The sequence below is a fragment of the Anarrhichthys ocellatus genome, unplaced genomic scaffold (genome assembly GCF_004355925.1).
Source record: "Anarrhichthys ocellatus isolate YVR2014 unplaced genomic scaffold, GSC_Weel_1.0 scaffold13, whole genome shotgun sequence".
Classification (NCBI taxonomy): Eukaryota; Metazoa; Chordata; class Actinopteri; order Perciformes; family Anarhichadidae; genus Anarrhichthys; species Anarrhichthys ocellatus.
The window spans coordinates 7491386-7518845 of record NW_022280043.1 but is presented as its reverse complement, the minus strand read 5'-3'; the positions used below and the strand labels follow the sequence as shown (position 1 = coordinate 7518845).

Below are 27460 nucleotides of genomic sequence, written 5' to 3'. Positions count from 1 at the left end.
ATTGGAAACTGTTAGAATGACATATCAATCCTGCTGCAGAGATGCCCTTTCCATGTATGCTGTAATTGAAACGTTCCCTATTTCCCGCTCAGAGTCCCACTATACAAGAGATTGAGATTGTTTATGTCTTGCAAATCTAGACTGTCTGACTAATATCTTGACGCTTGTGTGATTTACTCTTTCTGTATTGTGGGTCGTAAATGCTCCCTGCGTAGAAACACACTAATGTGCAATTCTCTTTTGATTCTCATTGATATTAGCAATATTACGATTGTTGATCCATCCGCCTTCATAGTATTTGCTTTCTGCAATTTTACATTCCAAAAGCTCTGATTTCCCATTAGCATTTTTGCAATTACCCAGAAATTCTATTAAAGTTCTTGGCAATGAAATGACAAGAAATGATCATCCTATTAAGCCCCGGAGCTAAAAACAACATAATGTGCACAGTATTGTATGGTAATCATTTTCATTAGAGAAAGAAACTCTGAATTACTACCTGTGTTTAACCACTCAAAATTCCATTTCAGGTATTCATGGCATGAGGCTGACAAGTGAACTGAAGCCAAGCAAATAAAAACTGGCAGCGGCTGGATAAATGGCTGCATGTTTGGGTCATGATAAGGAAGAATTACATTTTTTACACATCACTGAGGAGAGGAAAACAAAGCCTGGTGTGGGGTTAAAAGCTCTTTAAACTGTTGGAAAATAAACCAGCGGGAAAAAAAAGCAGCATTCTCTCTTAGTGGTTTAAGCCTTTTCCTCGGTGGAAGATGTAAGTGATTTAGAGCTTATCAAAATGACACAGTATGGCCCCCAAAGCACACATAGTAAAAAGCATGATAGTGGTCCGCAGGATGGGTAAGGTACTGTATCAATCTTTTGGGGGCGTTCCTAATGGAGCTATTAACGAGTCAGTTGTCCTATTCAAAGAACTTCATTAATCATGACAAGAGGGATAATACTCCTTCCTTTAACAGGACAACTTTCAGAATCTCCATATTCTATGTGATCGAATGTAACACTTCAAGCTCGTTTATAGATGCCTCCATCCATCCATCCATCCTCCATCCATACATCCTCCATTCATTCATCCATCCATTCATCCATCCAGCCATCCTCCATCCATCCTCCATCCATCCTCCAGCCATCCTTCAACCATCCATTCATCCATCCATCCATCCAACCATCCAACCATCCATCCATCCTTTATCAATCTTTCATCCATCCATCCAGCCATCCATCCATCCATCCTCCATCAATCTTTCATCCATCCATCCATCCATTCTCCATCCATCCATCTATTTATCATTCCTCCATCCATCCATCCAACCATCATTCCTCCATCCATCCATCCAACCATCCTTCATCCATCCATTCTCCAGCCATCCATCCATTTATCATTCCTCCATCCCTCCAACCATCTTTCATCCATCCATCCGTCCTCCATCCATCCATCCAGGAAGTCTGACTCATATCCCTGCATTCCCAGCTCAATGTCAACCTGTTTTTCACACATTTATGTAATCAAGCAGGGAATTTACAAACAAATCCTAAAGAATCAATACCAAACTATGGCAGGAATAATGATAATGAACAGAACAGGAACAAGAAATGGTTCTGCAAGGATTGTTCTCTGTCATTCAAAAAGCCCGACAAAGCTTGATTTTACTGAATAACATTGAATCTCTAATAGCAAGGAGTAATACTATCAAGGGATGTTGTATGAAGTTTGGTGTAATTTTAAAAATCTATTTAATAGGAAGTAAATACACCTACTCTGGAAAATATTGATGAACATTTTCTCCAGTTTACTGACTTTTTATGCATCAAACAACTGATCAATTAATCAAAAGAATAATAATCAGCAGCAGATTAATCCATTGTTTGTTGCAACTCTAGTTTCTTTTGGTCATTATTCAAAGATACAAAAGCCAGAAGGAAAGCGTAGATGCACAATCGGTTCGGTCATGAAGGACAAAAAAGGCCAACGTTACATTTGCCCAGCCAGTTGGCAGCTTGGCTACTGAGAACCCACTCCCACTGGGTGTGAATCAGAAATCTAACAGCTAATGGCAACAGTCGCCCCATGTAGCGCTACTGACAGCAAACTAATGCCCACACATACAGAGTGGAGCACAAGAGCTGTCAACACCCCACCATGACCCTGTGGGTATAAACTGGCAAAAGGAAGAAAAGAGAGACGGAAAAATCAGCTCTCGGTTGAAATTGATGGCCGTTATTTCTTTCTTTCACCTCGTAGCACTCGAGCCTTTTACCACTAAGGGTGGATTTTCCTCTTCAGTGTTTGTCTTATAATTAAAAGAGGGAGCACACTGAATGGGTCAGTGAAGTAGTATATTATTATCAAGTCTGTAAACACAATTCAAACATTTCTTTCAAGCTCCCACACACACATTACTCACATGTGGATCTGCAGCAAGACAATTAAAATGCCTGCAGATGGGCGACAAATTGAAAGGAAAACCAAAGTTTCTTAGTTTCTTAGATCAAGCATGATATTTCCTCATTTGATGTTTTGATGATGGTGGAGCACTGAAATCTTGAACCTTCCCGTTTGTACCTAACCTCAACTAAATTTCTCCAGCTACCGAAGGCCTGGCCCTAATTATTATGTAGTGCACCTTTCGGGCCACTAGAAGGCAGCACACACAAATGGTCACGTTAGTGCTGCGTAAAAGTAAGACAATTTAATGCATGGTTATTATTCATTATCCTACAACAACATCGATCACAGCTTGGCGAGTTCATTGATGAATCTTTGAATTGTGTTGCTCCTGCTATTTAATAATTATTAGCACTCTACAGCCTGTGAAAAACTTTAAAGGTCTTTTGTGGCTCTGCAGAGAGCTGAAGAGAGAAAATATCCCTGATGAGCTCTGCTTGGGCGCAGACTGCAAATTTTGTCACAGAACGCCCGTGTTATGAACTGTTGACATGGAGTTTGCAGACTTGGGCATTTACCAGGCAGGGTGGGTCAAACAAAGTGATGCTATCGGTTGCATTATGGGAAATGTATTGGATCCAGGGTTTTTGAAACTGGGCTCAAGCTAGAGACTAAAAGTGAAGATATCTTCGCCTCTTCTCTTTTGATTTTGACCATCTCCATTTTTAGTATGTCTCTTGTAAGTCAGCAAAATGTATGGCAGTGCAAAACTAAATTGCCAGAGTGCCCCTTTATTTAGCATCACATTTCCCGCAAGTAAAGCAAAATCCGGAAATGATTATGTATCTTACTGTATAACATGACAGCAGAAGGAATTGGAAGCTATCTGAATCTATTAAAGCATTATTTAATTAACAACAGTGCTACCAACGCCCGCAGGCTTTCATGAGACAGTGAGGGAATTGCTGAACAGCTGCACTCATCAAGATGAGCGGTATCTCCAGCGCTCAGCAGCACCAGCGAGCAGAATCAGGTTTATCAGTGTACAGGTTAAACACCAACGCAGAGCACCGTCAGCAAAGAACAGGAGTCTTGAGGGGAACAGACATCAAAGTAATCAACATCTAAGTGAGGAGAGACAACACGCCACAGAACGATTTTCACCTTTTTCATTCTGCAGAATTGAGTCTTCAAACATTCCTACAAACGCTATTATTTATTTTTGACATAAAACATAATCCACCAACATGATAAACCAATAACAATGATACAATGTTATTCTGTCCTATAGGCCACAGCAGTCTTGAATAATGAAGGCTGGTACAAGTTCAGAAACTTAAATCAGTAGCTGAAAGTGAAAAAACAGCAGCTCATCCCAGACAATGGTCAGAACAAACAGGCGTCAGCTTAATCCATCTTTAGCAGCACACATCGCAGACTGCGAGACCGACATGATTTTCAATTTTGCTATTTTTCGGCGTTGCTCCACAGAGGAGATATTGTGTGACTGGATCACTGCAATATGAGCGAAGCACTTCAGCAGGAGCTCCAGATTCTTTCTCCGAGATCCCAGCAGAGAGTGCATTAATCATCACAGTCTTCCTTCTAAGTGAAGACAGAGAGCAACAGCTGGGGGAGAGGAGCTTGGCTTTAAACAGTACAGACTGCAGGAGGTTCAGCCATCACTTCTTGTTGTGGATTCTGACATCAATAGTAATGAATACCTTGGAGCGTTGCCTGACTGCCTGAGCATGAATTGCTATCACACATGAGGCCGGGCTTTGGAAGCGGTTTTTGTTTGTGTGCCTTTGTGTGTGGTAGTGACCATGTCTGTGGGTTGTGTGTGTGTGACCATGTGTACTTGTAATGCACACACCTCTGTGTACCTGTACGCCCTCATGCATTGTCGTGAGTGTGCGCCTTTGTTGGGACAGATATGAGTAATATGCAGAATAACATGTAGGCCTAAATGACCTAAAGTGACAGGAACAATTAATCATAACATTGTTGGTGCTCTTGGACGAAGCCGGTGCCTCATGCTGAGGTTACACCTGCAAGGGCTGGAGCTGCATTGGAATCCAGTGCACCTACACACAATGATCTTTAAATGATCTATGGCCGGCTGGAGCACATTTATTTCTAGCAAAGAAGCAAGTGTTTGCATGGTAGTGGACAGTTAAAAGGGTCACTTTACCCAGAGTACAAAAATGTGTTTTCTCAAACACATGAAAAAAAAACAGATTATCTCAATTGTGCAAACAAAAAACAGACTAATCTGCATATATGCCACAAAGGTGAGTAAATACGTTCAATCCTTTAACTGAATAAATGGCAGTACACACATGGGGTACATGCTAATTCCCTTATTTGATTTCCCTGCTCCACGATCGTCGTTGACCTGAAAATCATTCCGGTCCGCCATCATGAAGGCCATTCCATGAAAGCGACCTGAGCTGCAGCTGATCAGACTCATCTAAAACTGCGTAACAACACGCACTGCAGTCGTGGACAGACAACTAACTACTCAAGTACAATAGGTTATTGGATTTTATGTTTTCTGAGACACCATTTAGTTGAAAATAATGGATCCCTTTCGTTGTGTGTCCTGGTTAACAAAAAATACATGTATTTATTCAGTAGAAAGATGTTTCTCTTCATGAACATGACTAAGATGCAAGGAAAAAAACACAAGTGAGGAAAACGGATGTGATAAAGGGAATTGGCATGTACCCACGGACAGCCTTGAACAGATTTTTCGACCAAAACAGGGAAACATGCAATAAACACAACATTGACAGATCATAACCTTTTGAAGTTGTTGTGGCTCATTTAAACTTCAAGCTGACACGGAGCTACAGCATTCATTTGTAGTCGTGTTTCCGTCCACCTGATGAATGTTAATTCAATATATTCACTCTAATTTTAGTTTCAGTAACCATCAACTCAATGGTGGTTCTCAAAGAGGAGGTGGCAGTGCCCCATAATATTAATGCTGTACCCTCATCTTGCCCCCCAACTGTCGCAAATATTTTCATTTGTTTTTGACACCCAGAAAGGAGAAATTGTAATTATTCTTGAGCACTATTGGCATTCTTGTGTTCATTGTTATTTGTGTATCATTTGTATATTTGGTACTTCTAAAATCACATGTGGCCCCAGCACTTCTTCCCATTTTCTGCAGCTATATGCAATATTTTTCAAACCATTCGAGATCATAGATTGACAAAATAGATGTACCATATTTGGGAAAATTTAAAAAAAAAAGATAGTTGGCAAGGAAAAAAATTATTCTGTAAAATCTCCATCTCCTTTCAAATTTAAAATTACAATTGTATCCATTAAAAAACATTAAAAATATTGATTATAGTTGCTTAAACATGTCTTTAAATTTCAGTTGGGTCCCCTGTGTTTGGCAGTATGACAGAGAGTGCACAGTAGAAGGTTGACAAACCACTTAAATGTAAAGAAACCTAAATCAATTAGTGCATGTGATGTTGAGATAAATACAAATGCTTCAACAGTATGGTGGGCAGATGTCTAGGATTAGCAGGCTGGAGTAGTCACTAAATTCCTGCTCAGGGAATTCAGCTTACAATAATCAAAGCAAATGTAATTAACCACAGACTTCAAATCTGGGCCCTCGCCGTTCTACTGCTCTTCTGTCCGATCTTCTATCAATACTACGCCACCTAGCCAGCTTTAATGACTTACCTTGTCTCCACTCAGTCACAATGCCAGGAGGTCTTTGCTTGCTGATCTATGTAGGACAAGCAGTGGGCTGTCTGATGCAATAAATGAACACGATGAATGTGGGGGATATGTTCATTTGAAAGCTCTTGTCACTGAGGGTTTGTCGTCCGGCTGCACAAAGGGTGGAGCCTTCCTGCCTGATTTACTTTAGATTCAAACCATGGCTAAATTGGAAATCGTGAATCACTCTGACACCATTGGCGCAAGATGGATTACACCAGTTAAAGGCTGCCTTTTCTTTAATTTGGTTCTTTTTAAAGAAATCATACAAAAATAATTTTCTCCGACAGACGGCTGACCCGGGCAGTCGACGAAAGGAATAGCAAAGGGAGGCCAGCACTGAGGCACTACAAAGCTGTTTTTTATCAGCGCAGCACTATCCCAGCGACATCCAAAAGCTCTCAGCAGCTCAAGGAGCCTGGCTGAATATTTGATCAACTGTCTCAGGTTTAACAAGCCTTGCCAAACTACACCTGCCTGGAGGAAAACGATATGCCTTTGAGCAGGGTAATGCCTTCCCCCCCACAAGATGTTAAGGAAATAAGCGTTTGATGTTCACAATACCCAATCTGCACTAATCTCCAATCTTGGGCACTGGGATTCTCAGCAAGGATCAAGATTTGCATTACTGAACAATAGCTCTCTGAATGCAAATGATGCCTTCCAATATAATCAAGCCATAAATTACAAAACAAAACACTCAACCGCACTGTAGACTAAATGGAGCTTTTACAGATTGAATATAAATAAAAATACTGTACGACTGTCCTTCATGCTAAGTGGGGTACAACCGATATTTTGTATTTGGAAACTCTCCCACATATAAAGTCATGGATAACTCACTTGTACAAAGGTGGGAATTTGCGTGTTTATGCTCTTTGTATCTTTCTGTCTTTCAGTCTGAGCTTGAATGTGAGTGGGTGTGTCAGTGTGTATTCCTCCCCCCCCCCCCCCCCCCCAAAATCATCATTGCTGGCTGCAGCTCATTGCCCAGCAGTAATATCAGGCCTTGCAGACACCTGGGACCAGTGGTGTGGGCCCTCAGAGGAGGCAACCGCCTGGCAACTGGCCCTGATTACTTTCTCCACTCTCCGGAACTCAACTCTGTATATGCCATTAACCAGCTGCACACGGTGTGAACCCAACTTTAACCCTGTACACAAAGGGTTGTTTACAATCGCACACATACACACAAGGCAGAACTTCACAGCTTAACCAACAGCCCTACTGAAGGCACAACCATCTGCAGACCAACATCTTCCATAATCTCCCCGGTGAGAGTTGCACGGCGGGATACCATGAAGCGAGGGGGACATCTAGTGGGCATGTTATAGAACAATCAGACATGAGCTGTTACCTGTAAACAGTCTCTGTAATGTATTATTATTTTGGTGATATAATTCCTCGCCTGAGCTTCACACACCCATAATCGGGTATCTAATTATTTTTGCGCTTACTTTACACTTTACATTATTTTTCCCTTTGTGTTGCTGTGTGTGAAGGGCATGGTGGTGATTGTTATCCTCACTGTCATGGCCACTACATATCATACTGTAGTACTCCCTTTTCTTACTTCAATTTCCATCATTAAGTATTCTTTACATACAGTTTAGACCAATTATATTTAATACATGTCTTATTTCAACACCCTGTTTAATTTGTAATTGTGGGGGATTTACTGTTAAATATAGTAGCCGTCGTCAGCAATTATTGTTTGGTCTGTTTCATGTTTTATTTTGAAAGTTACCCTTATGTGTCATGTTTTGTTTTACTTCCTGCTTTTGTCTTTTTCCCGCCTATACCTTCTACACCTGTGTTTCATTAACTGATTAGTCTCTTGTGTATTTAGTATGTGTTTCCCTGTTTCAGTGTCAGGTTGTCTGCTTCAGTTGCTTGTTGCTACATTTCATCCTTTCTCCTGTTAAGTTGTTATGTGTGTTTGGTAATCCCTGTTTGTGTTGGATACTTTTATTACCTGCCTGCTTTTGGACTCAAGCTGATGTCATTTTTGTCATTAAATCGTTATTCTCCCTGTTGCCTCCTCATCTCTTCATCTGCGTTCGGGTCTAAACCTGCTAATCCCGGACCTGTGATAGTATCATTAAGGATCCGTGGACGTTTAGTTGGTTTGAGTATTAAAGGGTCAGTGAAAACAAAAATGTTAAAGTAAAGGCCTGTCCTAACATGCATTTTAGTTAAAAAGCAAGGACTGCGAGCAACGCTCACATGACCTTATGATATTACCCCTCCAATAAAATTATAGTATGCTGAAGCAAAACTAAGTGCAAGATGGTTACGTTTGGCAATTATTTTCCTTGACAAAAGAACGAGCTTAGAGGTGCTTTACCGCCACCAACTGGACTGAGTGTGGAACAAGAGATTGTGACACAGTGCTGTCCTGGTGTACCACAAAATAAGATTAGTTGGTTTTCTATGACATGAACATGGCTCTCTTTTAACCTGGCTAGATCGTCATGACCGCTTTGGATTGAACTCACCCATAAAAAGCATACCAGGACCTTGGTGCCATAATTGCAAGAGCTTCTCTTTGGAGGGAGAGAGTTTTTAGAGACTGAATGGATCCATTGACTTTTCCTGACAAAATTCTCCATGAGCGATAGAAAAATTGAAGGGAAAATGTTGTAAATGCAGAGTTTTTCAGCCGTACGGTGGTCATGTCATGAAGCCATGCAGTTACAGCAGCGCATATAGCCATAGGAACTTGCATGCATTCAGCTGATGATGTGGAAAATCTGAGCAAGAATACTGAGCAATTCTTGCTCACACTGAAATACTGACTGCAGTTTGTGGTGTTTTCTGGTCATTTGACCTCGCCGGCTTTAAAAGACGCCTTCTATAATATCGCTGACGTACATTGATCGCTATATTATTAATCAGTGTGATGTTCTACCAGCATTCCTCTCTTGCCTTACAGTATTTGCAGCCATAGAGACAAATGGTGCACCAAATGCTCCCTTTTAAGGGAATGCACTCAGAGCGTGATGAAGAAGGCCTGGGTTAACAAAGCACGGTGTTACCTGATCTGGGTCTTTAGTCTGTGTTGAGCCAGCTAAGGGAAAGACAGCCTGGCTCTGTTGAACTTGCGTCATGGTACACGGGTACTGTTGCTTTGGTCTGAATGTGTGACATAACCATTCATTTGAATATAACAGATCATAATAAAAAGAACTGGGAAATAAAAGTCCTACTAAACAAATAAATGTGGAATTATGAAACAAAAGTTCCCTGACAAAGGCTCATTTACATATTTATTGCCTTATTATATATTTCAGGATTTATTTTATAGCCATATTTATATATTCTCCAGTTATACTTTATGTATGTATTTATTGATTTAATATATATATATATATATATATATATATATATATATATATATATATATCCCAAAATAACAATAAATAAAATCAATATTACATATTTCTTTCTCTTTTCATTAAAGGGATAAAATTAGATTTTTTAATTTGGTCTATATGTATTGTCTAAATGTGCTCTATGAATAAATTATCTTGATTTTGACTTTGTTTTAGGTGCTGCATTAATAATGCCTCTTATCACAGCAAATGAAGAGTGAATTTCATTTAATTCCATGGTTAAGTAAAGTTGGACCATGCGTTTATTGCCAATATATTATCGCCTAAAGGGACAACAGCAACAACAAAGGCGATGTCAAATTGCCGAGACACAGACACTCAAAGAATAGAGTGGTGTTGTAGCCAAGAGCGTGAATGACTGACGGCCAAAAGAAAAAAGAAACACCCTATCTAATCTTTATGCAAATATGTCACGGCTCACCATGCCTCCGTCAGCAGGAGGAAAAGGCATGAAATCATTTTCTGAGAGGGCGGTACTATGAAGTCAAAACCGCGTCAAAGTTACTGTACTTGCGGGAGTTGTGAGTGACTTCTGCGGACAAACGGAACACGAAGAGAAAAGACACGAGCAGTGGAGGTAAGTTGTCGGTTCGCTTCTGAGATTTTGTTGACGAGGAATGGAGTTTACCTAACATGCCTGTCGGTTAGCAGAGGAAATGCCCCGTCGGAAGCCTCAGTCAGGTAGATGTCCTCTGAAGTAGCCGGGGACGATTGTTACGTGTTTATGTTACAAGTGACATAACGTCCATGCAGTGAAGCGGTGTTTCTCCTGGTATGACCAGCTGACTTCATTTAACAGGCTGAGAGGGACGCTGAGTGGGCTTTACAGGATACTATGGGCCTAACGTCAGGCTACACAAGGAGCACGGGCTTCTTACACCTGATACTGTGTGGTGGGCGAGTCCTTTCCATTTGACTTTAACGCCTCATTTTCAAATGTGACAATTACATTGTGTACCTTTTATAAGATACACTAAAATATGATATATAGAATAGAAATTGTTGGTGTGTGTATAGATATGTAAATACTTTGTACTTAAAATAAAGGCAAATAAAGTTTGAACTGATGAAAAGTTTAATGATAGGTTAATTTGCCAATTATTTTCTTGATGAATCAATTCATCGTTTGGTCTGTAAAGCATCAGAAAAATTGTGCATCACGGTATCCGTGAGCCCAAGTTTGCTGCAACAAATGGGTCGTTTTGTCCACAAATGGGGGATTGCCTATTTCACCCTGAGGCTGTGTAACCCGGAAATATTCACTTTACTGTCATTTTAGGACAACAAACGAAGCTAATTCTCACATTTGGTTTGATTGATTTTTGTTCAGTCTAGTGGAGATGTCAGAGTTTCCAAAGACATGCCAGGTGGAATTTGGGGGAAATGATACAAAAGTGAAAGAAAAAGGGGAAACTAAAGGTTAAATTATGTCAAATAAACATGTATTCCTTGTATGAATATCCTTTTCCTTCAGTCAGTTGATGAATATCACCCCGAAGCCGTGTAACACGTCTTCTATGCTGCTGAAAAGAGGCCCAGATGCTCCAGGATGGATCAGGCACTTTCCAGCCAGAGCCCAGTGTTGGACTTGCTTGAACCAGAAAGCGAGGAGCTCCAGCTCAGAGTGGACTTCTTCAGGAAACTGGGTTACTCCTCAGTAGAGGTGAAGGCTGCTCTGAGGAAGCTGGGCCTGAGCACAGACACAAACTCGGTGCTGGGAGAGCTGGTTCTGAGCAGGACCGGCCCGGCACCTTGCATGTCCGGTTCTGACGGTGATGAGATAAGCACGGGCCAAATGGACCCACTGCTGCCTCCTAGTTGGGCTCTTGGACCCTGCAGAATCAATCTACAACTCGGGGACCGGAAGAACACGGACACAGAATTGAGGCCCATTGTTATTGACGGCAGCAATGTTGCAATGAGGTACTTTTGATAAACTTTTTCTCTCTCTTTTAAGGGATCATAGAATATTTAGTTAAATCATAATTGACATTTTCAAAGCTATGTTTTACTTCTTTGAACTACGGCAACATGTGTTGTCTACCTGAGGACAACGTATCACACTGCGATCACTCATTGCCATGGCGTCCTTAAACTCTGACCCTGAAATATGCATCGTTGTGTTGCTTTAAAAAGAGGTGTTCCCCACCCTGCCTGTGCATGTTTCTGTAAAGCTGCTGCTGCAATATGCAAATACCTAGGCACACACCTCAAAATCTCCACCACTCAATAGATATGAAGTGCTATACAGGACGTTCACAGGGAGTAATAGCCCGAGACATTCAAAGGCGTGGGGTGTTTACACAGATCAACTGAAGTTGTACTTTTCCCTTTCATGTTCATTCATAGGCAAATTATTTGTACGCATCTTCTTTTTACAGCCATGGCAACAAGGAAGTGTTCTCATGTCGTGGCATCCAGCTTGCAGTGAACTTCTTTCTGGACAGAGGTCATGATACTATTACCGTGTTTGTTCCCTCTTGGCGCAAAGAGCAGCCCAGATCGGATGGCCCCATTACAGGTGAGGATACAAGAAGTGTACGACCAAGCAGACAGATGGTTCTCATCAAGCAGAGTAGTGTCACTTTAGCCTCACAAAACACCTTTCACTCAAAGCAGAAACGATCTCATTGGATAAACCATAACCAAGCAGAGGCTAACCTATTTTTCATTCTTGACCCTTGCAGTCATGAAATTCGAGTGGCAAGCTGGTCAGCAGGGCTAACTAGCTGGGGTTTTTTATTAATAGCCACAGCACAGGCATTCACACTTTTAGCATACAGGAGATAGTAGTAGTACACTGTAAACATGATATTATGGTTGATTAGTCATCTGTAAATCGTGTTAAGCACATTTCCCAAAATGTTGAACTCCAGGAATCAGTGGTTCTTTTGCTTTGTCCTTGAGGACACTGTTTCCTTTTGAGCTTTTCTTTTCTTTTTTTTTAAAGAAATGTGATTATGACCAAATCTCCTCTGAAACTGTAGGTGTACATATTCCTGTATCCGAGATTCAGTCCCACAATAACCATGAGATACTGTTTCAATGTTGTCTGAGGCAGAACTACTGAACTTGTGCCAAAGCTATGAGGCAACACAGTTAAGATTGTGAAACAGAGGTTTACCCAATTGACTGCTAAGTTATGTTATCAGACGAAACCAAGACAACAGCTAGTGTGGTCATACACTACGAACAATTTGCTCTAATAGTTTCCGTGTGGGTACAGTGTTATAATCTCTAGCAGTAGAACACAAAAGAGCTCTACATTTCAGACAGCTGAGTCCCGAACATTTTTGGGTGTATCTGACAAAGCCAGATTGATATCATATCTACACCATCGATTTTATTCAGTCCTAATGCATCATGGTTTCAAGCTATTCATACTTATCTAACCTCATCTCCAACAGCAACTATATAATGAAGGGTGGACCATCCTTTTAAAACTGGATGCATCCTCTCATCTAATCTATTTTAAATTTGTGAACAAGGAAGTAAAAGTTGGCTCGCAGTCATTCCTGGGGAAAGCCCCATCAGGAAGTGCAGCTTTCTTCTGCTTGTAGAGTATAGTTTACTGCTGTCAGTCATCTACAGCAAGAGGTTAAGTGAAGACTGAGAGGCACTTTAGTTAGAAAAGGGCCTTCAAGTGTTTGTGTGTATTGTCTGTCAGGCAGTAGCTCAGCCATTCACATGCCTAGCTTTCATGTAACCTGGCCTCTTGTTGATTCATACCAGTTTCATGTTTCATTTCACTTCTTACATGTGTAATAAGAACCTACAGTGTGTGTGTTATGTTTTCAATCAGTCATACTGCAGTTAGAGTGATATATTATGTGAATATTAGATAGTTCGTACAGGTGATACCTTGTATGTCTTTTGTCTGTGATTGATTGCCGGGGCTTTTGATATATCACTTTATATATATACACAGCTTTTAACAAAAAGGACAATACAATTAACTCCTCGTCACTATTTCTCCACAGCCATCTGACTCATGACTGTTTGAACCTTTCAGATCAACACATCCTGATGGAGCTTGAAAAACGGAAAACAGTGGTCTTCACTCCATCTCGCCGGGTCGGTGGTAAGCGAGTGGTTTGCTATGATGATCGCTTCATTGTCAAGCTGGCGTATGAGTCCGATGGAGTGATTGTATCCAATGACACCTACCGTGACCTCCAAGGAGAGAGACCTGAGTGGAAGAAATGCATCGAGGAGAGGCTCCTCATGTTCTCCTTTGTGAATGACAAGTAAGCAATTAGCCCATTTTTTCTTCCTGAGCATGTGAGGTTCCACATTTTTCTTCCATGAATGCTATTTAAATTTGGTTCCAGAGGGCATATTGCATCTTAAGGGTGTAATCAGGGAAACAATATTATGTAGCACCCAGCTGATATGTCACAAGTATTTATCTTTTTTTCCAGGTTCATGCCCCCAGATGACCCTCTGGGTCGCCATGGCCCCAGTCTTGACAACCTCCTTCGGAAGAAGCCGCTGCCTACAGAGCAAAAGAGACAGCTCTGTCCTTATGGTAAAGTGTGATTAGCATATAGCTCTATTCCTTCAGAGGTTTTGGACAAGGAAGTAAACTGGTTCCCAAATGAGATGACCTGTAACTTATGTGTATGTGTGTGTCCGTTTTTGTTTTCCTCAGACAAAAAGTGCACTTACGGTATCAAATGTAAGTTCTACCACCCAGAGCGGTCAAACCAGTCCTACCTGTCCTTGGCTGATGAATTGAGAGAGAAAGCCCAGATTTCCACTGTAAAAGAACAGAGGAATGCCAGATTATCACCCAGGCAGCTTCAGTCGGATCCTGGACCTGCTCACAATGCATTTTCCCATCCTAAAGACTCTAAAACAGAGCACATAAGAGACCAGCAAAGTTACTCACATCCCGGTCAGGTTCGTGAAAATACACTGTACTGGGAGGATCCTAGAAAAAGTCAAGATCATACACCCTGTCCTGTAACAGGAAGCCAGTGTCATAAAGAGTGGCCTGGGATGCACTCCATGCCAAATCATTACTATGCCAACCTCTCTCACGAGTACCTGGATTCTGGCCTTGGCTCTTATGAGAGTCAGTACTCTGACTATTCGCATTGCCTCAGCAACTCCCACAGGGTCAGGCCTCAGCAGCAAAGTGCCCTCCCTGGGCCCAGACATGCCCCTGTGCATTTAGAGAAAAATAACACCAGCCAGTCTTGCAGGTGCTGTTCCCACATAGTACCAGCTCACCAGCAACATCATGGAGACCAGGACTCCAAGGGACAACCCAAATACGACACCTACCCTTCTCACATGTTCCCGGCCGGTGTGCCGCACCAAAACAGCCTCCCCAGCCATCTCCATTACAATGGAGCCCCACATCATCAGCAACATTACTGGTCCGATCCCTTTCAGGGGCCGCCCCAAGCCAGGACATCGAGTGTTCTGCCCTCTTCGGTCCATTCATCGAACCCTCACAACTGCTCTTACAAAGGCCAAGAGTACCACTCCTGGGGCCAACAACAGTCGTCCTCTGCTGCGTACGACCCACAAAGGTTGGAACTCCGCAAGAAGCTGCAAGCCATCTTCAACCCGCAGCAGGTGGATACAGTCATGGAAATGTTTCCACATGTGATGAATGCAGAGAAACTGGCTGCAGAGATCCTTAACCTGAAGGCTCAGAGAGGGATATTCTGATAATTCCTCTGATTATTTTCTTCTCTGGCATCATCCTCCGTCAGAACTAACATGATACTCGTGTTGACTCTCTATCATAGCAAATGAGGAAGCTCCTGAGAGGCTTTGAAAGTGTCTATAGTTGAATGATTTGAAATCTAATTGAAAAGATGTGCCGTTACAGAAGTGCAATTTGCCTTTCTGCATTCTGTTAAGTGCATTTGAATGACATTGTACTCAAATGTGACCCTATTATCCAATGTTTTGGATGTAAAGTGCCTCTTGACCAAAAAATATTTAGGACTGAGTTTCTAGAGTTTTGACTTTTGATGCATATTGTGTCAAATGTGATACATTTTTATCTTTTTTCCAAAAATACGTTCTCGTGCAATAAGGAAAGGCTGTATAAAGTATTAGATTTTCTTTTAATTTCACTATTGTTCTCCAGAACAGCTTGTTGTTCAATATTATCTCTGTGAGGTGTAGCTACACTATATGACAATATGCTGTGGCCGGCCAATGCATTCAGGCTCCTACATTGTATTTATAATGAAACCTAACCTAACAAGGAAATTGAGAAGAAGACTTAGAAACTAGCAAAAGGAATTTGCTGGTGTGTTACCGCACTTTCCTGTAATTAGCATCAGTTTCATGAAACATTCTCAGAACAAGTGTTGCTGTAATACTACACGTGTATTTGGATCACTGTGCCATTGAAAAATGACAATAAAAATGTGGAGTTTAATTCTCATAAACATGCAGATTTATGTTCCCTTAGAAACTAACTAAGTAAATGTATACTGTGAGATAAATGCATAGTTTGCATAACTAGGAATAAAATAAAATATACTCTAAAAATAAAAGTGTCTGATATAATGTGTTTCAGATAGGTTAGTGCTGTACCAGTCTTTCTTGATCTTAGCTAATTCTGTAAATATGCCTCCAAAGTTTCTGAGAAGCTTGGCGTTTCCACTGACTCATGCTTACATCAGACCATATTGCCTAAGACTCCTACCAAACTCTCTTACTAAATTTCACAACTATGCCTCCTACACACAGACCTGCCTACTACAACCATTTTTCTGAAAAAAAAGTAGGGGGATCACAAGGGTTTTACAACTTAATAAATGCTTTTCAGCTCATGTTGCAAGCTTGACCAAATAGAAACTTGTTTTATTTTTTCCACTGTGTGAGGGTAAAGGTTAGTGTATGTGTGTGTGTGTGTGTGTGTGTGTGTGCACTCAGAGAGAGACTGACATCAATTGAACAAAGTTGTCAGCTATTCTGGAGTAAGTGTTGAATGACACAGTTTCGATGGACAACTATTTGATGGATTTCTGTGAGTTTTGGTAAACACATTCATGGTCCCCAGAGGAGGAATTGTAATCCCTTTGATTCCCTGACTATTTTGGTTTATGACCAAATACCTGTAAAACTAATGATATTCCCATCGGTCCCTGCAGTACTTTGTGTTAAGTGCTAATTATTGAACATTAACACGCTAACCCGCTAAATTAACATGTGAACATGGATAACATTATACCTACTAAACAGTAACATGCGGTCATCATTGAGAGCATGTCTGAGCATTTACCTTACGGCAAGAAAAAAATATATGTTGTTCACAGTGCTCAACTGGTTTTTAAGACCTATGGTTATCCAAACCTGAGCCTGAAATTCAGCATTTCTCCGTGAGACTAAGACACTGTTTTGCTCGTTTTGTGAGCAGACGAGTCCACCGACTAACTCAACAAAAGAACAGCAATTACTTTTTGAAACACCAACAATACTGACCGTCCAAGCTCACACAACGGAAGCACTTGATGACATGGTATTTTTATTGGGAATAACAGACAGGAAAATACACCTGTTTTATGTCTATACTTTGATACAAAGACTATTCTCATTAGTTATTAAATCCATCCATATAATAACTGTTCTGCACTCTGTTAGCCCTCTTTCTGTGCATCCTGATGGGCAGTTCTCCATCGGCAGTCCTTCTGTACTTCTGTCATTCCCAGGCCATCAGTAGTTTGTGGAATGGTACAAAGGCACCACAGCCAGGCTTGCTGCAAAGGACAGAAACAGAAATAACAAAATATTGATAATGGCCATGTGAACAGTTAATTTAAAGGTCCTCTATACAATATTCAGAGCATTAATATAGAAGCAAACAACTATTTGCAATGTAAAGATATTGCAGGGTGATGAGCAGATAATGAAGTCACACATCCTCTGTGTGTGTTGTAGTCCGAGTTTCTCTGGGCTTTGTTGACATAGCATGAGAGCCGAGTAGAGGCAATAGATATGCTCTGAATTTCGAATTGAGCACTTTTAAAATAAAATCGTTCTTGAGTTAAAAAGGTAAATGTTGGACAGGCACATATAAGTGTTTTTAAAGATACTCATTTAATTTATCCATGTGTATGATACAATAGTTCATGTGTGTATTGTATTTGACTACCGGTTTTATGAAGAAAAGACTACATTTCAGCCCTGATTTCAAAATGTGTTGTTGCTGTAGGCAAATGAGTTTAGACGTAACATACCAAGTTCACGCCTCAGTAATTTTAGGCTGACAAGTGTCTCACTTAACAGGAGTTGCTCAAGTGTGTCTGGAGGCATTGTTTGGCTGTTGAATACCTATGGGTCACAGTGTGAGGCCTTCATACGGAGTGACTCTTACATGTGATTTTATGTATTTATCCCAGGCTTTTGAAATATTACTTTAATAAAAGATGATCTTGCCAGAACATTACAAGTTCTTTTAAATGAACTGTGTAAATCTGCAGTGTGATATATGAGTGACGCAGTGGTGAACACAATAAATCCCAGCGCAGCACTGAATGTCAGGGTTACACACCCTGAAGACGCATTGGAAGGCTTCATGTTGCTTGTGCACACACAGTAAGAAAATGAGATCAGTTACCATTCAAAGTAGCTGTGTCCCCCGTGGCTGCCATCATGCAATCCGTGCTCAGGTGTCTGCAGCTCCACCCCAAGGTGGAGATCTGCCTCCCCCTGCAGGTGACCCAGGAAACGAATCGTTCCTGTGCTGATCCGTCCAGATGGCAGCATGATCCTGACCCGGTGACCCAGCTCCAGGTCCATGGGGGAATGTGGTACAAACACCCGGTGAGGGCCTTTGGACGTCCTCCATGATCCCACACTGGAAGAAGAGAGGGTACAGTCAGTAATGCAACAAAGAGACATGATCAATTCTAAAGTACTTCAATAGACAACTTTAGAAACATCCGTGATATTGAATAATTTACAATTACTTTTCTTTCTTTACTACAAATACCTAACTTTTATTGTGAAATAAAATAATGTTTATTCAATCTGTGAACATCTGTAGTTTGAGATTTTGGGAAATACACTCATCCACTTTCTGTTGGAGAGTTAGCATCAGAAGTCTGATACCTCTCCAACAGAAAGACCATGTCTGGACAGCAAATATGATGCTATAGCAAGCCGCCGGTTAGCTTAGCTTAGCACAGAGACTGAAAACAGGGAAACAGCAAGCTTGGCTCTGTCCAAAGATAGAAATATCCAACTACCAGTAAAGCTCACTAATTTGCAATGAATATCCTCTGTTTAATCTGCACAAAAAAGGAGCCAAAACATTTTACAAGGGGTCATGTGGTTGACTATTAGAATTAGTCTTGTACACAACCCAAAAGGGCAAAAAAATGTAGTTTTGACGTTTTGGTTTTTGTCCATATTAAACACATCATTCATTTGGTGATGATTAGTGAGCTTTAAAGGTGTTTCCCAGTGCCCATGCAGTCTCTGTGCTCAATCAAGCTAAGAGGAGTTGTTGGAGCTTAATTTGTGCCGCACAAGAACAGTCTTCTCATCTAACTCTTTGTCAAACTACTGCTTTAATGGCTGCATGCCTGCACCTGGTGGCTGTGGAGGAGGAAGGTCTCGAGCTTAGTGCCAAGGATAAGGATAGCTGGCTGCCTGACAAACTGCTTGCACAAGTGTCATCTCTTGACGACACCTCTGACCCTCTGTGTTGGTACATCATTCTTGAGAGACCACCTGTTCATTAGAAACGAGCAGTTGACATTATTATTGAATTCAAAAGCATGAATATATAAAAACACTAAATGAGCCCAGTGTGTATTACTGTCATTTACTTGAACACTCCTCAAATGCTTCTCCATTGTCCACCCCTGACTCTCCATGCTCATCACAACCACCCACTGTCACCAACTCTCCAGCCTGAGAGGCCAGCTAAGGAACAGGAGACAAGTTATCATTACTGAAGTCCAGTGGTGGAAATGAATGAAGTACTTTTTACTCAATGTTTGTTCCAAAAGTTCTTAAATTTTGGATGCAAGAATGGAGTATTTTTCTACCATGTTATTGCTACTTAAGTCAATGATTGAATATGTCCTTGACCTCTTCCGAAGTCATAGGCACAACTTCAACCACACACACACATTCGCAAGCACACCTGATTAAGTAGCTCTTCCTGTTTTCTTTGCAGCTCCGCAAACCTCCTCTCCCATGATGCTCTCTCACAGGCGACCTTGGCTTTCAGTGACAGTATCTCCATTTCGGTTTTGGTTAGTCTTTTATGAAGGGCAGTTGCACGGTTGGGGCTGCCTGGTATGGCTGCAATGCCTTTACTTTCAGATCCTGACAAATGAAGTCAAATGTGGTCATCACATTGTATCTCTATCTGCAGATAGACTAGATACAACAATTCAACCCTGATAGATTTGATAGATATTTCATCATAACAATTCCTTTTGTGGGATACTGAAAGTCATCCTTACCCACAAATAGTTTCAGCTGTCGGCTTGTGTCCTCTATCATGTGACGTTCCCTTGGCAAGAATTTGATTGCATTGTATGGGCATATCTAAAAGGCAAATAAACATGGTTTATATCCACCATAAAAACCAGCCCTTATCAAAATGTGTTGATAATTAGATATCCAGATATGAATGACACATTTCACAGAGCAAACATTCACCCAAAGGAACCTGCAGGTGCACAGTATCCCCTTGAATGTCCATGTAAACGCTGTCCACAGGATATATTGTTGAAGCATGTTCACCTCACATTGTGATATTCTGACTGGGGAAAGAAGGACTGTTAATGTGAATTGACAGTGATGGAGTAAAGTAATTCATCTGAAATGTTACTGATCTCAACATTACCGTGTATTGATGATAGATTTACTGGACCGTTGTATAATGATTCCAAAGGATTAGCTGTAGGCTGCTAAAGAAAGACGGCTATGCCATCTGTAATTGGATACTGTCACGCTATCACCGACACCAACACACATCAAAACATGGATGGAAGCCTACTTGTTGGGAAATGAACAGACAGAGCTGGACACTGACCTTTGCCAGAAACTCAACTGTAGGATTGGAGGAAACAATCCCATGTGGGGTCATCAGGAGACGACAGTTCCCCTTCCTGCTCAATGGGTCTCTGTCCTAGTCCATGGTGAATGCTAATGTGGCGCACTGACCTGTTGCTATGCACCACGTCTGTGTGAACAGTGCTGCTGACGACTGCTGGGAAGGTAAATCTTGGTCTAATCCTCTTAGTCATGCAGTTACACAGTCCAGTTGCATCCAGGCTGCTTAATTTGGGCTTCTGAGCCTTATCTATAAACAATGTGAATAAGCCTCCACATGCAGTGCAAATGTTACCTCTGTTGGAGGAAGGAGGAGTCAGTGTCAGCATCCATCTGCTCCGTCTGTCTTTTGATTCAGTTGTAAGAGCTGAAGTGATAATAAACAAATGTTGGGAAAAAAACACTTGGTTTTCCATTTAATTTACAACATACTCTCAAATTAGAGCTGAAAGTTGGAAGTTTCACCTTGTTCTAACTTTCATTTCTTTGCAATTGTGTCAGAGCATGAACTACGTACGGCCTGCACACTAAACGACTGTTGGCCTTGCTGTCGTCTGTGTGGACACTGTTTTCTTTTCATGTTTCCAGGCAATGCAAATATTTCATCCATTGTGATATATTCCTCATGTTGTGGATTCTGACATCATTCATTTCCTGAAACAATGTTGGAGAGCTCTGATGAACTAAATAATTGGCATTGGGTTAAAAATGTTTTTCCAGACATTGTGTTCGTATATGACATTGCACAGACGCTTTATAATCATGTGGCCCTTGCCCAGTAAAATGAGGTAAGTGAGACTGAAACCCAGACCTTCTTTATACAAATCCAAAACATCATATGTCTCACTGTTAGGAACTCAACTGTGAAAAGGGGAAGCATTTTTTCCTTGTTGATTATCCTATTGATTATAATACAACAGTCTTTGGTTTCAAAGCAAAGCTGGGCATTCAAGTGAGATGTGAGCCTACAAAGCAATATCTACATGGTTAATCGTTGTGCGTGAATAGGCGTGTAAATTCAGCGCTAATATGGTCAGCTTGTGTTCAGGTGTGCTTGGTATTTCTGTTTCACTCAGAAAAGCAGAAAAACACTCTCTCATCTCGGGTCATGTCCTCATACACATGTATGCAAACAAACAACCAAACCTTAAAAACCACATCCCCAGCATCAGACAATAACAATGATAGCTGAGTTGTCAAAGCTACTGAAAGTCACTCGTTTGTCTGTGAGTTTGTGGCATTGTAGAGGACATTTTGGAATTATGCAAATGATAAGAATATTTACATGGATATACTGCTAAAAATTATGCCTTCTGTGATATCTAGGGAAGATAACCAAATGTGTCCTATCTGCTATAGCAGTCTGTGTAAATAAACAACTGCATGCATGTAAATATGTTCTCACGCATATTTGAGGATAAACAGTATGTGTAGTGGGTGAAAACAAATCTTCTCCTGGGACAATAAAGACGGTGTATCTATCCGCTAAAAGTTGGTAGAGTCAGGATTTCTAAAGTTTTGCTTGCATCCTTGTATGTAAAGAATAGGTTCACATCTATGTCTGTGTGTGTTGGTGGGGCTCCCTTCTTGGCATGCTCTTGCTTATGGCTAATTCACCTCACCTGTCCCCCACAGCTGCCTCCCATCAACTCCTCATTTCCACAGTATATCTACTCCTGTTCTCCATATGCGCATCATCTTGTCATTGATTCTGCTACAGTTGTAGTCTCGACCTCTAGGCCGATTGGAATTTTGTGTGCGCATTCTGGTTTAGTAGTTTCTAATTTGTTCTGACTTGCTCTAACCTTCTACTCTGTGCCGCAGGATTACCGTTTGTCTGCTGTCTCGCCACACTCCCATCCAGCCGCCTCCCCTTGCTCTGCCTCGTTTCTCTAGTCACTGTCCTCCCCAACAACCTGTGAAACTAACTGCTGGATTCTTCCCCACACATCCAATCTTCATTCCCTGCTTCCAGTTGATAAACCTTCCTCATCACCTCACCTACCTCTTGTCCTGGGTTTAGGTCCAACTAAGTACATCGTAACAATGTCTACATGTACATTGAAAAAGTTATTGGTAAATTATACAATTGCATACCCAACAGCAGTGTTTGCAATTGTGTTGGCACATAAACGCTAACCATTCCCACAGTTTCTAGTCCAGTGAAAAGATGACTATATTTCAGGAGAATTTATATTTTACCATTGGAGGCATGTTAGGTTATGAAAGGAGGACAGTAAGACAATATATCTGTTGATTTAGTCCCATCTCCAATGGAAAGATGAGGGGATCTCAATAACAGCTACTGATAACTCTTTCAATGTACATGTGAATATGTCCATATTTTAAGACAATTGAAAAATACAAACCTACCCTTTTAAATGTCACAGCCGTCATTTTTTCACCCCACTAGCAACAGTGATGATGCCCAGATGACAGACCCAGTCTTTTGGATGAACAGTCTTTACTTAATAAACAGCTCATATTCTGCCTTTAGAGCATTCCATAAATGTGAATAATATACAAGCCTATTTTACAAATACAATTCGAATCTAGACTTGATCTTACCACATAAAGAATTTTCTCTCAAACTGAATATCTTTCTAATGAGAAACACACGCCGGACAACATTTCATGTGTTTCATGAAGTTGCGATGAAAAAAAGGGAGGACTTCTGTCACCTGAATTGTGCAAGTGCCTTTTGTGTCGTGCCCAAGAATTCTACGTTCTTTCGGCCACAAAGAGGTGATTGTAGTCTGTGGAGGCTTTATGGCTGTCAGAGAGAGGGGGTCTGATTTCACATTGTGTCGGACAGAAACCAGCTCCCTATACAATCACCCCGCAGGGCACTGAAATCTCACCTGTACTCTTATAGACTCACAAAGGCTTAATCCACTGAGTTATTTTAGTAAATCTTTAAATATTGGTTGCACTAAGTTATCCTTTACCAAAGCAACCCAACAATGTGATGTATTGTAATGTCATATCTTCTTTTATGTTGAATTGGCATGCATGTGGTATCAAATGGTTGATAGCTGAAGGTAGAAACGGTAATTAAAAGTTATTTATTTACCTGTTGTGTGTATGTAGCACAACACAATGTAGCACAGTTTTACTAAGTGTGTGTTTTTTATTATTTATCACACTAAATTAGAGCATTTAGATTAAATATATAATTTGATCCCTCTTCGTTGACCAGATTCCAGGTCAAAACTCATAACCAGTCATAATGGGATAATTATAATAATAATAATAATAATAATAATACATGTTATTTATATAGCGCTTTAAAAGGCACTCAAAGACACTTTACATGGTAAAAACAGAAACAATAAAAGCATTTATAATAAGAACAAAATCTATGACATCATAACAGTAAGAAAGAAAGAAAAAACACGAAAAGAAAGAAAGAAAACATACATGACTGACTTTAGATGTCATTTATGAATCAAGCGCTTTCAGTTTTGACATATAATGCTGTAATTTAACCAGCACATTATGAAAAATTTCCAAAGTACCTTCACCAGGAATTATTACCGCATCAATTCTGATGCATCTTGAGACCCACCCAGCAACCATTAGTCTCCTCCTCTCACACTAGTATAGCTGTGCAGGTGAGAGTTTCCCCTTCTTATATTGCCACTCTAGTGCTGTCAGCAGGAAGCGAAAGGGGGGAGGTGACAGAGAGCAACAGAGAAAGGGAACACCAGAGAGAGAGAGCCCATTCACTTCAACCACAGCTGACAAAAAAAAATCTCTACAAAGTGCACCACAGGTGAGTGGACTTTAATAGAAACGCTACTGATTTTATATGATGATTTTTGTCGGTATGATTTAAATTCAGCTTAACAGGTAATCACGGGGTGATGCAGGTCAACAACAGTGGCACTATTGTAGCCAGTGATTGATACAGCAGGGGAATGCTGTGCTATCTGGGATGTTTTAAAGTTTCTGTTAAAAATGTTATTCTGCATATGCATTATCAGAATGTTATAAATGAGTCAATCACCAACTTGAGTCAATCCAAGAATTCCCTCTATTTTTTTATATAATTTGTATCTTATTTTCTGAAGATTACTTATAATTGTGTTCTTTTTCAGTCTCATAAACAATGTCCTTAAAATTATCCTATTTTAGCTGATTACAAATTTATTCACAAAACATTGTGAGGTTTTCTGTTGATAGCGTCTCCACCTTTCTGGAAACATACAGACACCATTCATTAACCTTCCCTTCATAAATAGTCTCTTATGAATATACACAGCAGGTGATGCTGTTGAGGATGATGTAAGTGATGCACATGATGTAAGTGTACATAGTGAGTTTATGTAACTCGACCAACAGGAAGATGCGATTCACAGCATGAGAATTTAGCACCTAAACACACCACTTGATGCACTCTACATATATAAAATTGAATATCATCTAAGAAAACTACTCTTCTCTTTTTCCAATTAAACTCTGCATTTTCACCTGGAAGCCAACATGGCCAATGTTGTCACTCAGTTTCTAGGGTGTAGAGCCCAAAGGACGCCTTGCTAGGGAGAGGGGAAAAAACAAGCCTTGCTGCTTAGCGGTTCTCCCAAGGGGACTGATGGAGGAACAAACACATTTTAATTGTGTTCACTGATAAACCACTGCAAACAGAGACACGGGATATAAGTGTGTGTCACCGCACAGAAATAATCTTGACCTCATGACGGGATGACCACCGACGAAAATTGCTTATTATGCTTTGAATTAAAATGTTGTGGCCGAAGATTTTGTTCTAGGTTTTACTTATGTGAGAAAAAAGTGCAGCTTTAAATCTCTTAAGAAATTAATGATGATGTATCTTAACTCAACCAAACAATTATGAGCTCAGTTTCACCACAACAACTAGAGGATCGTAAACAGAAGAGACCACAGATGACTTAGCGTTCACAAATCAAAAGAACATAAATTGTGCCCACAGCACCATCCACCATGAAGATCTTTTGTCCGCACCATAATTATGTTTTAGTCTGCGAGCAGAGAGTTGTCATTGTGTCTGTTTAAAACGTTGTGGAAATTATAGCAGAACATCTGTCAGCTGTTCCATTCATGTTAATTGTATGTTTTAGGCTTCCCTTTACCAGGACATGACTTCATTACAGGCTGGACAAAGAGCTCTCTCCCTTTCTGCCAATGTGATAATGGCCTCCACTACTTTTATAAAGGACACAGGTATGAGTGTGCATTTGCTTATTTAAAATCAGTGTCAGTGGTCCTATGCATATATACTCTCACTCAGAGTGATTAAGGCTTAGAGTTTTTTATGTTTTAATGTTGTTTTAACATTTTGCTGTTGTGTTTTTTAGGTCTGTTATCTGTGTTTTTAGGTGGTGCTTGTGTGAAACTTTTATGCTGACCTTCTTGGCCAGGAACCCCTTTTTATTTTATTTAGTATAATAAAAGGGTACATAGTAGAAACAGTGAATCTGTTTTTTCAAGCAACCTTATCTGTATAGTCAAGTGAATTTTATTTACATAGCCCAAAGTCACAAATGTGTCAATCTGTACAGCAAGGGAAAATTTCCCACATGACTGTTGTAAGGTTGAAACCTGAAATATCTAGTTTGTTGGGTGCTCTTTTATATCCAAAGCATCATTGTACTGTAAAGTGAATATTGTTTGCTATGTAGGCTAACCAGGGGGGGGGACGAAGTGACGGAGAAGTCTTATTTTGCTAGTAGTCGCTTTATCCAAAACGACAGAACAATGTGCATTAAAGGAGTGGACCAGTGAAACAACATCATCGTGAGAAGAGAATACTGAGCTTGGTTGACAAGCTGCAGGAAACCTCTCAGCTGAGAGGCAATTTAAGATGGAAGAGCAATTTAAAAGTTGAACAAAAACACATTTATGGTCAGTAACATGCAGCTTTTCAGAGCTCCTCAGACGCTAGCATGGCTAAAGTTTCTAATATAAGCCTTCCAGTTCACTCTAAACCCACTGGCAATTTTTTGCTGACGAAAAAACAAAAATATCAACCTTTTGTAGCGATACATGGAATTACCAAAATCAGTAGGCTTTATCCTAAGGGCACCTTGTACTTCTGTGCAAAATTGAATGAAATCCATCTATGGATTAAAAGAAAAAAAGTATTAGTCTTCCAGTTCACTATTTGTATTAAGTGACAAGTATTTGTATTGTTAACGTTCAATACACTTTTTACCTTAACACCATTTTAAGACATTATTCCAGTGTATATTTTTAAGGTAACCAATTCAAGACGTATGCAATTTCCCTGATATTATGAAAAGTGCCAAAATAACGCAAATTACTGCAAATAATTTAACATCTGGTTTCCATATACTAAAATACATATTTTCCTGTTATGTTTCCTAAAATAGCAGGTTGCACAGGCATCCTGCACCTCCTCCTGTTAGGACTACTTCTGCCATCAGTATTAGTGTCAGGCGAAGTGATCAATGTGATGTCCATGAGTACCTCCACTGCTGCCCCCATATCAGCCACAACAATGATCTCTGGAGCCACAGCAAACCCCACTAATACCCAGCCCCCCACCACCTCTGGAAGCACAGTAACCAGCTCCACATCTGCACCAGCAGCAACCTCAACCACCATCCAGTCCTCTTCAACAGCCAGTGGCAACACAGAGACCCTCACCACCCAGTCTGCCACCTCCACCACCTCTGGAGGTACAGCAATTGCCACCACCACCCAGTCTCTCACAATCCCAGCAACCTCCGGGGGCTCAGCATCCACCACAACCCAGTCCCCCATGACCATAAACACCTCCGGAGGCACAGCAACCTCTACTTCCACCCAGTCCCCCATGACCACCTCCGGAGGTATAACAACCACTACTTCCACCCAG

The 27460-nt window shown here is 40.7% G+C and overlaps 2 protein-coding genes and 1 long non-coding RNA gene across 3 annotated transcripts; 1 reads left to right on the top strand and 2 right to left on the bottom strand.

Moving 5' to 3' along the window:
• Window positions 1–10027: 10027 nt before the first annotated feature.
• zc3h12aa (zinc finger CCCH-type containing 12Aa) lies at window positions 10028–16337 on the top strand. The gene is made up of 6 exons (XM_031853217.1): window positions 10028–10129; window positions 11027–11475; window positions 11934–12073; window positions 13565–13799; window positions 13974–14080; window positions 14204–16337. The coding sequence occupies exons 2-6, from the start codon at window positions 11102–11104 to the stop codon at window positions 15232–15234; spliced, it is 1887 nt and encodes a 628-aa protein (XP_031709077.1). The 5' UTR covers window positions 10028–10129; window positions 11027–11101; the 3' UTR covers window positions 15235–16337.
• An 809-nt stretch (window positions 16338–17146) lies between these two features.
• Window positions 17147–19440, bottom strand: LOC116386390 (CAP-Gly domain-containing linker protein 4). Its single transcript, XM_031852537.1, has 4 exons — window positions 19359–19440; window positions 19119–19260; window positions 18143–18382; window positions 17147–17282 (listed from the first exon to the last, which is right to left on the bottom strand). The coding sequence occupies exons 2-4, from the start codon at window positions 19244–19246 to the stop codon at window positions 17225–17227; spliced, it is 426 nt and encodes a 141-aa protein (XP_031708397.1). The 5' UTR covers window positions 19247–19260; window positions 19359–19440; the 3' UTR covers window positions 17147–17224.
• Window positions 19441–19759: 319 nt separating this feature from the next.
• On the bottom strand, window positions 19760–20701 carry LOC116386380 (uncharacterized). Its single transcript, XR_004212963.1, has 4 exons — window positions 20579–20701; window positions 20203–20306; window positions 20004–20088; window positions 19760–19863 (listed from the first exon to the last, which is right to left on the bottom strand). It is a non-coding gene; the product is annotated as an uncharacterized LOC116386380 (long non-coding RNA).
• Between the last annotated feature and the right edge of the window lie 6759 nt (window positions 20702–27460).